The 15625-nt window shown below is 40.6% G+C and overlaps 1 protein-coding gene across 2 annotated transcripts in view; it reads right to left on the reverse strand.

Moving 5' to 3' along the window:
- The window catches only part of LOC138198767 (guanine nucleotide-binding protein G(q) subunit alpha-like), a 33662-nt gene extending 20953 nt beyond the window's left edge, over positions 1-12709 (reverse strand). The window contains exon 1 of one of the 2 annotated variants that reach the window (XM_069150386.1): positions 11267-12709. In XM_069150386.1, the coding sequence (XP_069006487.1) occupies positions 11267-11402 (136 nt within the window). In that variant the 5' untranslated portion in view covers positions 11403-12709. The remainder of the gene's footprint in view (positions 1-11266) is intronic. The other variant, XM_069150385.1, reaches the window with a different exon arrangement.
- Positions 12710-15625: the final 2916 nt, after the last annotated feature.

Here is a 15625-nt window from a genome sequence, read left to right on the forward strand (position 1 = left end):
TAGTTAAATGAAAAGGCCATTTTAGCGGAAAAGCTAATGTGAGTTGTTAAAAGTCGTTGCCTGTGGTTTTGAGTAGCCAGCTGCCGTCTGGCACGGTGTGACCATCTGTTCTGCCCATGAAAGAACACTTACTGCTTTATGCAAAATTTGGTTTTGGTGTATTGACATACGATCTCTGTTTACGTAGGGATAAAAATGGATTGGTTTGCGCGTATACAACATTTTAAAAGCAGGAGACAACATTCAGGGGCTGAGACCAACATGAGCTGACCGACGACGCTGAGCCGAGCCAACAGTTGCAAGGTGAGGAAAAGCCCGGTACCACAGTTCACCGAGGCAGAACTGTCTCGCTCCTCCACATCCTGAACCGACCGGGGTATTAATCATTCAGCTAAACAACCATTAACGCACAAAGAGCAGGAAAGAAATCGTTGAACCAGATCCATTTCATTGGGTCGAGCCAGCTGGAGGCCACAACAGACATTTTACTTTACATCAGGAGTCGTACCTTAATGTAGAGTTTGGCATCCACATTAAAAGGGAAAGAACAGAGACAAAAGATGAGGAAAAGGAAGGAGGTGCAAAGTGTGATAAACTGGAGGAGGACAAGAGGGCTCTGAGTAAATGATTCTTAAAAACGTTTCCAAGCACATCAGACTGGAAGCTTCGTCGACTTCAGCGCGCAGAGTTGGGAAAGACTGAAATGTTGAAAGGCTGTCTGACTGTAGAGGAACTGGATGACTGTCTGGTGGCCTGAACTTTTCCAACAACACTTTCAGGAAGGTAACCTGTATTTTGACCAAAAGATATTGTTTGGTTTATAGTTCCTGGATTATAGTTCCTGCTCCTGTTGGATCAGGAATGAAAGGAGGTTGACTGTACGTCACTGAGCATCATTGGCCACTGGATAATTTGGAGTTACTTTACATGTCAAATCAACAACATTTCACAACATTATTCCATGATGCGCTCTCTGAGATTTAACTACCCAACAGTCTTATGTCATTAAACTCTGCTCAATATAGACAAACTACAACAGCTAACTTTTTTTTTTTAAACATTTGAATAAATCTGTAATAATACAATTTTATGAAATATAATAGTGACTGCACCATACTGCTTAATAATGAGTACCTTTACTTTTGTTACTACAAATTAATTTGACAGTCAGTCGCTTTGTTACTGACTTCAGTTCAATGAAATGCTGACCGACTGATGAAGTATTTGCACTCCAAAACATTATTTTCCTAACTTTACTGTTCGTGCATGGACAAGCCGGCGGGTTACCATGGTACCTGGATTGCTGTGTTGGCAGATGACAGTGTACAGCTGCTATGGATACAGTAACAGCGGCCTGTTTAGGAAAGTGTGTGTGTGTGTGTGTGTGTGTGTGTGTGTGTGTGTGTGTGTGTGTGTGTGTGTGTGTGTGTGTGTGTGTGTGTGTGTGTGTGTGAGAGATAAAAAATAAATTGTTTCATGTTCTTTTCCCATGTCATCGTTCCCCGTCACATGATGGAGCCTCCACCCCCGTTGTCCTCCTCCCGCTGGTTACATGTATAGCTACAGACATCCGAGACGAGACCACAAGGGACGTATAAAAGAAAGTTAGCATTAGGTGGCCAGCAGCGGGAATCTTCCTCAGAAATGCACAGGAAACGCATCGTTTCTGTTACAGCAGTATGATTAGTGAAACAAACAACCAACATTATCCAATAAGGATATTGGCATATATAAAATGGTTGATCCAAAAAAAATTGCATCATTATATACAATAGGTGGCCATTATAAAAACAACACCTTTCGACATCTTAACTAATCTCACATACAACAGATGTGGAATTAGGACCACAACTAATAATTATTTTGCATTATTGATCCGTATCTGGGTTTTATCCACCTTTATAAGGCTTAGGCACAGCTCTCAAGCCAGTTTGGGAACCACCCAAGCTGAATTATTGTCGAATCCTTGTGGAAGCGTCACAACTAACAAAACAAAAAAACTTTTTCCAGATCTAAAGGTTGCAGTAGTTTCCTCGTGGCCTTTTTTATTATTATTATTTAGCAAGTTTTGTCTTCAAGATATTTAGGAGTTGTTTATTTATTATCTTCATATTTTTACTTGGAAAAAACGTGCAATTTTCTTTGAGAAGGACCCCCAAACCTCCCACCAAATACATACACCCATGTCTTTCACAAATGTAGGCAAAACACTGAATATGCAATTATTTTCTAGATCATTTTTCGATGAATCATTTGGTCAATAAAAGACCAAACATTCACCTGAGAATTTGGAGCCAGGCTGGATTTTGTGAATTTTTATTTTCTTTAAGAAATGACTTAAACAATGAATCAATTCACTCAAAAGGAGATGATTAATATCCCACTAATGGATGATTGACTAAGTTTACTTCCAGTTGGGATGAAAGGCAGATGAAACATCTGACACACTAAACAGGGGAGGGATGGAGGGAGGGAGGGGGAGAGAGAGAGAGAGAGAGAGAGAGAGAGAGAGAGAGAGAGAGAGAAACCATTGCTAACTGATTTGCTGGCACGTTAAGTTAAATAATCAAGAAACTTTGCAAGAAATTAACAGCTGCACCACAGAGTGTGTTGAAGTGACCAAATATGATTACTATGCCATCAGACGTGGTACAGGATCCAGGATTAACATGTACGGCATTTAATAAGTCAAATGCCCGATCTCACATTATTGATGACAATGGAAAATAAGTTGTAGATCCGCCCTGTGATTCAGATCTGCTCTGAAATTTACCTGGTTCCTCTTTGGCCCACGCATCCACAAAGTTTCCTGAAAATCAGGCCGGTAGTTTTTCTCTAAATCTGCTGACAAACTGCACCAAAAATATAACCCCCCAAGGTAATAAAAAAAATTAAAAAAGACTTAAAACTTGATTTTAAAAATGACTTCCCAAGCAGGAATCCGTTGCACTGTTATTTTATTGGCTTGCAGGCTTCTCATTTTAGCTTCCTGATCCTCAATCTAGGAAATGGGTTGTTTACAATAACTTGCACCACGTGAGTTACAAAAAACAAAGTAAAACAGCTGTAACACATTTGTCCCTAATTGTGTTTATCTCAGGCAGAAATCATCATTAAAAAAAACAACAACCCTAAAATCACCTGAAACTTCAAAACACACACTCTATCTTAGTCATTCCCACAAGATGCAGCAAATACACTTGAGGGCACCAGGCACATTTGACACCTGCCCAGCCATCCCTCTAACTGGCCATCCATGTCACAACAATTATAGCGACAGTCATTTTTCACATGCCTTCTTAATGAGAGGGTGACTGGAAGGAAAAGACGAGGGGCGGGGACCCAAGTCTCCCCTGTGCTGCATTTGGACATTGAAATGTGTCTGCCAGTGGACTGGACGAGCACATCGAGATCTTTGCTGAGAGAAAGAACGAGAGAGAGAGATGGGAGGAGGGGGGGGGGCGGCAGGCACAGGCTCTCTACTCCAGTTTGGAGAAAATTCCTGGCATACTTTTCCTTCTAAAGGACTTGGATGTCAATTTAATCATTTTGCCTATTTTGGTTCCCATTTAATCAAAAAGCTTGTTGTACTGGAACAGCAGTATTTCCCACTGGACAGAGGTTTTGTAGTTTGCAATCCCTCATGTAATTGTGATCAGTCTTCGACTTCACTTCCTTCTTCCTAGTCCAAGACTTTGTTGGGAACTTGCCCACCGCTGATGTGTTGCTGTGTAAACATGCAAAATAACTCTCTGTCTTTTTTGGTATCCAGACCAGTCTGATTTTCAAATGCACACGGCCAAACACATAAATACTCAGGGGTGCTCAATTAATGATACAACGGTGTGCTTCATAAAGATGTTTCATCCATATGCCATATGACCATCAGGTGATTATTAAGTCTCGGAGTCAGTTAACAAACTGAAACTGACTCTGCCAAAGCTGCTGGTGAATTCGACAACTCGGCTCTTTTCACAACTGTAGCCACCAGTCATCTATTTCATCATCAATATTTTAGCAGCCATACATCTCAGACAAAGATCAAAGCTACAAGATAATAGAAAAGGTTTTTAGTGTCTCCATATGTATCAGTAATATGGAGCCAGACAGGCGGTGACATAAGAAGGACTGAGCAGTCTTTTACAGCCCTGACTGTCACATAACTGCCGAAACTCTGGGTGTGTCAACATCAGTTTGCTCAACCAACAGAGCCGCCAGACAAACAGTGCAGAACTACAAACACCTACCTGTCTTGCCTTCGTACTTCGCTGTGAAACTAACTTTTTCACCTACCAAGTATAAGAGTTTAGGATTATAGTACCTCTGGGGAAAAAATAAATGGCTGGGATGACTGACGGAGCACCGGCAGAGTTGAACAACGTAGTTTTAGTGGACTAAAAGTCCTTCTTTTAGGTCTGTATAACTTCATAGAAGTTCAACTTATAAATCAAGAAAACTTTAAAACTCTACAAACAAGTGAATTTAAAAAAAAATTCTAATAAAAACCTTCAATAATTAAGAGAATAATGTTCCATATCCATACATGTTAATAAGTACTTTTCACAGCAGTTCTTAATCAAATTCTTGTCTTGTCGGCTTGATGCCGATGTAGGGCCAGCACTGCAGAGTGAAGAGCTGCAATGTCACATTGAAAGAAACCCAACACGTCTGAAAGATGAGAGATGAACGAAAGCTGCCTTTACTTTACTAAACCCATTAACATTCTGATTTACTTTGTGAATGTGGGCAACGCCATTACAATAAGCTCTTTTTTGTGATCCTTTAAAATAGTGGTAAACAGTCTGTGTTGAAAAAAAACTAAAAAAAAAAAATATATATATATATATATATATATATATATATACTAAGGGCACTTCTGCAAGGTGCAATGATACCCCTACCTTTACATTTTTAGTTGCACTGTTTTTATAACTGGTCACTGGCCAATCACAACCCCGAAAATGAAAGTTACGTTTATATCAGAGCTTTATTCGTACATTACGAGCGTGATAGGGTTATTGGTTGTGGTACGGCATTATTAATGCTTCAGACTAAAGATAACTGCGTTTAAAAGCTCATCTAAAAGCATGCTGCCTGTTTTACATGATCATCAGAATTTGACTAGCAGTAAGTACAAGCCCGGCACAGCTACGGGCCAATGGCCATATCGGATCATTTGAGGGCCACTTTTGCTGAATAATATTTCTGTACATGTGATTAACTCCTGATAATAATCTTCATAACTGGTGAACAAATTATAGACCCGACAGTGGGCCTGAAGAAACAGCAGTTTCCACTACTGTTGTCTTGGAGGGGCGGGCCGCCCGCCAAAGGGACTTAGCCCCCCTGAAATAAACAAAGAACCAACGTTCTCATAGAACTGCAGTTACATCCAGTATCTACCGTTTTATTGACTTGGTTCCTGCGCACCGGTTTCATTTCTGCTCAGAAGTTGCCCATGCATTTTTGTCATGTCACTAAAGATAGCGCTAAAGCAGAGCAGAAGGTAGACACGGGTGAACGGAACTAGAGTTGATGGCAACTACACTCATTGCGTGACTGTAAAAAAAAAATTAAAAAAAAATGCATTCATTGATTACGCAATCAATGAACAAACCTCGACGTCAAACTGCTGAAAATTAGACCAGAATATTAGCAAAGTATTTACTTTGAACGAAATATGACGATGAAAAACACCCTAACATGACAGTGCATGACTTATCACTCATCACAAAAATTATTTTTCTGACAAAGCAGTCCAGTACTCTATATTCACATAATGCTAAGTGCAATAATATGTTAGAACTCCCAATGACTAACAATGCTTCCAGTTGGGGAAAAAAAAAAAAAAAAAAAGGTGCTCCTGAAGTCATACTGGGTCAAGAAGTAAATAGATGTCCTGGGGTTAATATATCGAGCTGTGTAATGACAATTCATTCCCACTGACAGCTGTGACGTGCAGCCAGGATAACTGGTTGAAAGGGTTTAATCTGTTTAAACACACTTTATAGCTGAGTGTGGTGGAGCCGAAAGTACATGTGACTTTCACGGGGAATTGAAAACGACTTCAATATAAACCAACGTGGATAAAATAACCGTCAGTTAGTTGGCACAGTCACACCAGTGTGCCAGGGTCAGGCTGTGCGAGTCTAGCAATTTGAGATTTCTGGGAAATACGTGCACGTGGGTGATGATTAGCATTATCAACCTTGGCTAAGACGTTCAGTTGTGGGAGTGAGGATCCAGGAAGGGATCTGCCAACTCTGCCTTCAGCAGCACTATTATGCCTCTGAGGATAGCTGGGATACCAGAGGGCATCCCTATAATGGCCCACAATGCTACTGTGCATACACACACTTTCACAAGTCTCCCTGGGGTCATTTTATCCTCTGTGTGTGTGTGTGTGTGTGTGTGTGTGTGTGTGTGTGTGTGTGTGTGTGTGTGTGTGTGTGTGTGTGCGTGCGTGTGTGTGTGTGTGTGTCCGTTTATCTGTACCGTCTGCAATTATATTATTTCTACAAAGCCCAGCCATGCCTGTCGTTACCTTGGCAGCAGCCAAAGGAGATCCAAATAAATATGGCTAGCAGGGCTTATCTGTTTGGCTTACTGTACGACTCACTAAGAGAAAGCATAATAGGCGTAGGTAGGCTTTGTGCATGAGACATCCTTGGGTGTTGCCAAAAAACAAATACTCATTAACCCAGATACTACCAACCTGTTTGAGTGGTGTGCACATTGACAGATGAAGTGTGTGTTTGTATGTATGTATGTATGTATGTATGTATATACATATATATATATACATATATATATATATATATATATATATATGTATATATATATATATATAGATATATATATAGATATATATACACATATACATGTGTATATATATACACATACATACATACATACATATATATATACATACATACGTACATACATACATGCATACATACATACATACACACATATATAAACAACTATATATAGTTTTTTTACTGACTTAACCTTAAGTCAACAGTGGATCAACACAGATGATCCACGGTGTCTCACCGTCTCCAGTCACTGTTTACACAGTGCAACAATGCATACCATAAACTTCTCTTTTACAAAAGTTATTCTTCTAACCTCAATATAACACTGCTGTCAATACTTATTTTTGTGGTTATTAAAACACAAGCTCATGGGCATTTAGTTTCTGGATCTAAACAGGGAAACAAAAATATAAATGTACTGTGAAGCCAGACCATAATTTATCAACTTAAAGATGACGGGGAAACAAACAGCCACTGTACTGATCCCCGTCACATCCTTACCATTGATCAGGAAGCCAACTCATCATCAGAGCCCACGTATACTTTATTGTGTGTCCGATAACGTTATTGTGGGACAACTCTTGAAATCAGACTGGCAACAGCTCTGGTGTCTTTTAAACCTTATTTTATCAGAAAGCTTTTATTGATGTTTGATATGTTGCCGTTATTCCTTAGTAGAATTCCATTTTATTTCCCTCTCTCTTTTTGTCTAATCCTCCTTTCTTTGTTAACTTGCAACTTGCAGAAAAGTGCATATAAATGAAGGCGATAATCATAATTATTAATTTGATAAATTATCATGAGCATTTTTAACACAGTTACATTAGCAAACAGTCAGTCCCACATTAAAAAAAAAAGGTCCTATTTACTGAAGAAAGCTCACAAACTGGTGTTACAGCAGCTCCCTGGGCTCTGACTGTACTCATTTAATTACTTGTGACTTTCATTAGCTACAGAGCAGACGGCAGAGCACTACTTTGACCCCGGCTCTTCCACCATGTACGAGCTAACCACACCACAGAGGAAAGCCGGCCTGTTGCTGATAAACAGCGGGAATAATTGCCTCCGCTTAAACGTCACACAAAACCACCAATGTTCCTTATAGGTAGCAGATAAGCATTTCATGGCACATCAAACCAAACTTCAGACAACACCTATGTAAGACCTGTTGAGCTTCATATACGATTTAGCAGAGTATTTAACAAATGTGAGTCACAGCAATACTATAATATCTCCATCTTAAAACGGACATATTTGGTTACAGCAGAAATGTTTCTGCTCTGCCAGCAACACTGGTAAGTTCCTTTCAAACCAGTCATAAATATCTCAAATGAAACGCTAAATTTAAGAAGTCACACACCATCAGAGATAAAAGACTCAAGGCCTAATACACATGCAGCCGAAGGCATAATAAAAAGCTACACTATGCAAGAAGTTCTATAAAAGGATGAAAGAGGTCCATAATAGGTTCCAAATGAAATGAGACAACCGGAGTGCATTAAAACCGAGGCCTTTTTCACACAGGCTTAAATAACGAGACAGCAGAGACGAGCTGAAGCAAAACATGGCTCCTGCAATTAGTATTTTACATTTGCAGCAACAAATGTGGGTTTGCGGGGATGCAGAGGGGGTGCCTTCCACATCAACATCTTCCAAATGGTCACTGTCCCACTAATATTTGAAGAAGTGGATGATAACAACATGTTTCCCCGCAAGCAGGGTTGGACAACATGTTGGTCAACTGAACAAGGAGATGCCTTCTGATGTGGCACCGAGCACAATGACGCCAGCAAGGCCAAAAGACTCGCAGCCTTTAATTCTTCAAATGGAGCAGTAGTGCATCAATATTATACATACGTAGAATTCAGTCCCACTGACATGTCCTATTACTCCAAAACATCAACATAGTCCAGTATTCGGGGAAGGCTTTCGTGAAAATATTTCTGACATCAATCGATTAATCCAGAGGATACAACCTGACGTTTTTTCGGTAAAAACCCCTGAAAAACAACTATCCATACACTAACACAAACATTAATGAAACGCATTTATGAAATATGAAAAACACAGAAGTTTTGCTCGTCTTCACAGGCTCTCGCTCGCGCCACTCCCTCAGCCATGAAGATCAACGATCTGATCAGGGATCAGGTTAACTCTCTGCATCATTTGTTCTGAAACCCTGCAGCCGCTTTCTCCCCGTCGCCCCGAAGAGAAAGAGAATTGTGTTTCTGTTTAGAGGTACAGTGATTACTCACTTTATTGATTAGTCAACAGCCGAACCGAACTATAATTTTAGTCATTGTTTAAGCAACAATACCGAACATTTGGTGGATCCATTTGTCTATTTTCGGGTTCTGTGCTTTTGGTCAGACAAACAACTGAAGGAAGATTATGTATGAAAGGCTTTAAACCTGCTAAACATTTTTTTTTTAAAACACTGAGCTGTGGGAATCACTAAAGGTGAAGGATATGGCTGAGAATAAATGCAGTTAAAGATATTATTTGGTTCAATCATGTCTCCAGACTAGTTGTTAACATCCCACAAAGTCTTTGTGGATAGAGGGCTTCTTAATTGGTCTTTCTAAAAAAAAAAAAAAAAAGTGAAACAGGCACCTGTTGCAGTACATGCCAATACAATTTTAACATCTCCTTTAAAAAGTGCACTGACACTGAGGTTGTGACAGCAATACTACAACTCGTATAGGAAATGTTTAAGAAATTAGTCAAGGAAAGTTACTTCTTATAAGCGGTTATGTCTGTCGGTGTTAGATGTTGATGCAGGTATGAGTGAAAGCATCCTTAAATACAGGAACTGTGTATTCAGTCACCTGTGACAACAGACCACAGACCCTCTGAGGTATCCTTATGCATGATACTGAATCCCCGACAGCTCTTGTGATGTTCTTCTGTCTAAACTATTATCGTCAGGCTACAGTAATATAAACCAATTGCTTTTTCGGTCAATATAATACATCAAAAGGCACAGTGACTCTGTGACTCTTACTTAAACATAGAAATGAGTCTGCGGATGGCACAGCAAACTCTCTGGAGAAGAGTCATTTCCCAGAGCGGGCCACCTCAGTGACAGTTCTTTCCAGACCGTACACCCAGAGAGTGCTGCCTCCCTTGGAGCAGACTTAATTAAAAAACAACTCCTGCTCATCATTTAAGCCTTTTTACAGACAGATAAAACAATGGTGATGTGGCAGATGACTAAAAGAAGGATGTTAATAAGAGGGCATTGTTGAAAGCTGCTTGTAAAACGGTTTTCTAAACCAAAGTCACAAATCTATAGAATTCAGACTGAGAATAATAGATTTCTACGACCTTAAACAAAAGTCGTGATTTACAAGAAATGCTGCTCTTATATACTGTATATAAAAAACAAGTCGTTTATGAGTGTTTGCGAGTTACACTAAAGGCATGCCGTCGTCAAAGCCGTCACAATTGTCATACAAATGATTGTGATTAATGTTTTTTTTTCTTTTCCTGATCATTTTATTACACTAGCCTAATCACAGTTAACTAATACACATACAACTTATGAAGAAGATGAGCCACTTAATGACAATAGATGCTCATCAAAATGTCTTCAGGTGAATATTAGAAGTTAAGCAACTCAAAATAATCATGTGCCTTTAAACTACAGCAGAAGAAGGGGGTGAGATGAGATGACTCAAATTTCAAGAAATTATGTGGAAATATTGATGAAAAAAAATAACATTTCTGTTACTTTCATCCAGCTGTTTTTACAGACATGAATGGAAACTATTTTGACTGTTATGCAAAATGATGACGATTATGGTCAAATACTTGCCACAGGCCCAACCATAGTCAAAATGAAGCTGTAATAGGCCGCCATTGGGTCAAATACCCACAACTATCAAAGAAGCGCAGCGACATGCAGGTCAAAAATAAGAGCTGATGCCTTTCCTGACTTGCGTTTAAAGCTTCTCATCAATCCCACAGTCAACGCCAAAGGCCGTGGAGTCAAAGAGATGGAAGGGGAAACCCTCTAAAGCTGCCACAACCTGTGATCTGATTATTAGATGAAGAGCTGTTTCCCTTGAACCCCTGTGACAAAAGATGGAAGCGCTAAAGAAAAACAGAAAGAGATTATGCAGAATAAAATGTAATTCAGTCACAAACAAATATTGGTCAGCTTGTTTAAATTCCCTTGTCACAGGCTGCTCTCAGCTATCCCACCGCTAGACTGGAAACAACAGTTGAACCTCATGTAAATTTAGATTTGAATAATCACATCACAGCCAAATCCTGTGGTGATCTGGGTAAAGTGCCTAGAGGAATTGCGGGCGCAGGGCTTTTTTTTTTTTTTTTTTTCTTGCATGTGAAACCTGTACAGCACAAATCACATCGGGAGCTTTTAGGTTTGTGTGTGCGCTTTAAGAGGAAGTAACAAGCAGACGGTCGGGATCGTGCAGACTTACCCAGCAGAAGCAGCTTCAGCTCCCTTCTCGCATCCCTCTTGTCTCGTCGGAGTTGCTTCTCGATCTCGGCATTGATTCGCTTGGACTCCTTCGCCTCCTCACTCAGGCAACAAGCCATCATGGAGTCTAAAGTCATCACCGCATGAGCTGAACGAGCCTTGTCTAACAAGGGGCTACACCTCTCACAAAAGTACACAGCGAAATAAAAAAAAAATTTAAAAAAAAAACCCAACAAGTTAATATCCAGACACGGAGAGTAGAGCTGCTTTGGTCTGGCCTCCCTGGTTTTGGTGGTAAAAACCTGCTGTCAAGTGTTAAATATTTGACAGCTTAAACGTTAGTAAATCCTCAGGCTACCGAGACCGAGAGCGGATTACAGAAAATGTGCAATGCAGCGTGTCCGCAAACATCTCAGATGGCCACCAAAGGTGCAAATAACCATTTTTATTCGATGCGCTAGAGGAGCTGCTGGTTTTTGTTTTTTTTTTAGTTTGGAGACGCGAGTTAAAAAAAAAAAAATACTGCGATCGTTATAACCAAGCAAACGACACTTTTTTTTTTTTTTTTTATAAAATCCCTCCCTCGCTCAGCCTCGTCAACAAAAAAAAATGTACACCAAACTAGCACCTCGGGTCCCGGAGACAGGGGGACACAGCTGGCTGCAGCGGACACATTTGTACGATCCCTCCGCTGGCTGCCCGGCCGACTGCGAGCTTAGCCGCCCCGAAACCAACACTGGAAGTTACGCCCGCGCAGCGACAATGAGCCCGCGTCCGACTGTCCATCCAGGGTGGGCCGGCTTGTCTCAGGTCCTCGCCGAGCGACGAGCCGAGTAAAAGTGCTTGCTCCGGGGGAGGTATGTCCCTGCAAAGACGGAGACACCCGAGCGACCCAAAGGGGGGAGCTAAATGGGCAGGCTAATGGTTAGCTCGCTAGGGTTAGCTCAGGGAGCCAACTGTCTAAAGCCCAGACAGCTCCAGCTGACGGAGGACCTCCATCTAATGCTCTCCAAACGCCCACCAACTACACCCAGCCGGTAAAGAGCCAAACACGGATCGCTGACAGTCAAATGGACCCTTGTCGTCCGTGCATTTTCTGGCTCCTGGTCTTTTTTCTCTTTTTTTTTTCCTGGTGCTGGTGGACGCTCCTCGTCACCCACTCCTCCTCACGGCCCCGGTGTGGCGGTGACGCTGACGTCACCTGGGATATAATTGATTGATAACGGGTAGAGCGAATGAAAACCGAGCGTGTGGGCGTCGTAGGCGGGCCTTTCCTGGACGGTTAAATTCCCCAAGTTTGCTTGAGAGGAAGTCGTCCTCTTTGGAGGCGTGTCAGCGGAGGCGACTGACATCTGACTGGACGGGCAACGCCCATCTGCTGTCAGAGAGCAGCACACCCGGAGCCACACGGAGCCGGGTGTCTCTGAAATTCAAGGTACTTGTACTTTACTTGAATATTTCCTTTTTTTTTTTTTTTTTTTTTTTTAATGCAGCTTCATTCCACTCCACTACATCTCAGAGGCAAATCTAGTACTTTTTACTCAACAAAACGTTTGTCTGACAGATTATAGTTTCTACTTTTCTAAATGCAATATCCTTCATCTCTCGTGAAATCCATTTGGTGATTTTTTTTATTTTTTTTTATTTTAATTTTTCTGATAAACCGAGTAATGAAATATAGCCTGCCCACGTGATTTAAGAAAATTCTCATCTTTCTTGAGCTAAATAAACTTAGAAACTTTTTAAAAACCCCACTTGAAACTAAAAAGCAAGACCTGAGACATGTGGTTTTCACAGTACAACGGTGGTCCAATCATACATTGATGCATTACTATAGATTAAACTACCAAACAGTAAAGTACTTAAAATTAGCATTACCCTTAATAACCACGACAGTAAAATTAACATTTGGTGATCAAATTTACATACTTTTATTTACGTAAGGTTTTGAATGCAGGACCTTTACTTACTGTAGTACTTGAGTATTTTCACAGTGCTGTATTAGTACTTATGTAAAGCACCTGAATATTTCCTTCATCACTGACAGTTTGTTTATGAAAAAAAAAATTGGTTTTCAAATTTGTCATAACCTACTTGTGCTCGAAATGGTATTTCCTTTATTTTAAAACCACTAAACTGCTACTTACATAGTTTTAAATCAAAACTAATAACTTAATCATTTAATAAATGATAAGTCACTTATATTCTGTGTAACAATTATTTTTACATGATACCTTAATTATATCTAGCTGATAACATTTCTGAACGTTTACATAAGTAAAGCGCTTTTAATTTAAACTTCTTCTTTTTTTTTTACTTTGTTATAATCATTTTACTCGAGTAAAAGATCTGAGTATTTCTTCCACCACTGTCTGCAACACGGTGGCACAACATTTCATGACCAAAATGAGCAAAAAAAAAAATTTTACATAACACTTTGATTATCAACTCTGGCTTTCTCCCTAAAATAACACTTGTATCAACAAACAAAACAAGCAGCATCCAAGATACTGTCAATATTTGAAGTGGCTTTCATCCTTCAGTTACAGATGATAGGATAAGTTAAGTGTCTCGTGTTTTCCAGTATGACAAAACAGTATGTACTTTGTAATGTGACACATATGAAATGGGATCAGATAAATTGTGTAACAATTAGAAATTAACTAAAGAATTCCCCAGTTGCTTTCTACAACCATGACCCTGAGTCATCAAACGCCAGCTGTTTCAGTTCATTCAACATCTGCTGAACAGCTACGACGTCTTTTCCCATTTTCTTCACCCAGGCTGCTATTAATGGTTCAAATTCCACCTTGGCCTGTTGATGGTGATTAAACTTTTAGTGAAGTTGAAACGTTTGGAGAAATTGAAAACGTTTTGCATTCACTGCACATTACAGGAAGATATTTAATATCACTGCAGACCCCCTTGGAAACACGTATGTCTATTATCCAAAGAATGTCTGCGGCAATTTTGGTCGCATTTGACTGAACATTTGTGGATGGTGGAGTTATAAGTTGCAGTGAGGCAAAGAGTTGTCACAATGCAGACCAACTCCTGGGAAGATTGGTGGTGCAGTGGTTAGCACTGTTGCCTCTCAGCAAGAAGGTTTGGGGTTTGATTTGGGGCTACATGGCAGCAGATTTTTAACAAGTTCTCAGGAACAAAAAAGGAAAGGAAACGCCAAGAGAAAGAAGCCCTACTGAGAAACTCTACTCAAACAGGTGGAAGAGCTGAAGGCTAAGCTGCAAAGGGCCGAGGAACACAGCGTCTCTCAGGAGCAGAGCCTCACAGAGCTCTCCAACAACCTGAAGTCAGAAGCAAAGGAAAACAAAGAACTCTGGAATCAGATTGAATATTTGACCGTCGAGTGCCACAAAGCAAAGACCTGGGAAGAGGAGCAGAGCGATCTGTTTCGCAAAGAAAGAGCCAAGTGTTTCGGCGAGCAGAAATTGAGGATCAAACTTGGCAAAGAACTAGAAGAAACCCAGAACCAGCTGGTTGATGAGAGGAGACAGGTGAAGCTGCTGGAGAAGAAGCAAAATTAAATGAGGAAGGAGATTGAAAACATCAGTTTCACACTGTGGCAACCAGAGATATGAAGCTTAAAAAACAAAGAGTCACACCCTTCAGCAGCAACTTGAGACAGAAAGGAGGAGTCACTCTGAAACTTCATCAGAACACTACCCTACCCTAACCATTGCCCCTAACCCGGACCCATAACCCTAACCCTACCCTAACTATTACCCCTAACCCTGATCCTGACCCTGACCCTTTACCCTAACCATTACTCCTAATCCGGACTCATAACCCAAACCCTGACCCCTAACCCAACTCCACCCCACCCTACCCTACTCTACCCTACCCTAGCGGTTTTAACATACAAAAAAAAACCTCAAGTTGGTGCTTGACGCATGTGCAAAGTTTTGTGAGGTTAGGAGCATCCCCGGACTTTAAACATCAACTTCCTGTGTCATGGCGAAACATCAAACTTTGCCGCATTGCCCTGGCGACGCCCTTTCACAAAAAAGCACGGGCTTCTCAATATATCATCATCAATGTCTAAAAACTATTCTGACCCGATTTGATGTCGATGTGATCAACCAGTTTGACAAAGCACGTGAAAGTATGAAATATGTCATTTCCTATTGCCAGCAGTGGGCGCTATGACTATGAGCGAATATTACCATACAGGTGTCTTCAGGGCGGGACTTTTATCAAACCTGTAATGTTTGAGGAAGATCAGAATATGTACATAAAAGTTACAGCAACTTGTAGTTTCATGGCGAGACGCTCAAAATGGCCGCCACGCCATGTAAGCTACTTTTTTTTAAACTACTAAATCGGTTGGGGGGCTTTAACC

Source organism: Embiotoca jacksoni, unplaced genomic scaffold (genome assembly GCF_022577435.1).
Source record: "Embiotoca jacksoni isolate LCO1_2020_lvr unplaced genomic scaffold, fEmbJac1.0.p SCAF_16, whole genome shotgun sequence".
In the NCBI taxonomy this organism is placed as follows: Eukaryota; Metazoa; Chordata; class Actinopteri; family Embiotocidae; genus Embiotoca; species Embiotoca jacksoni.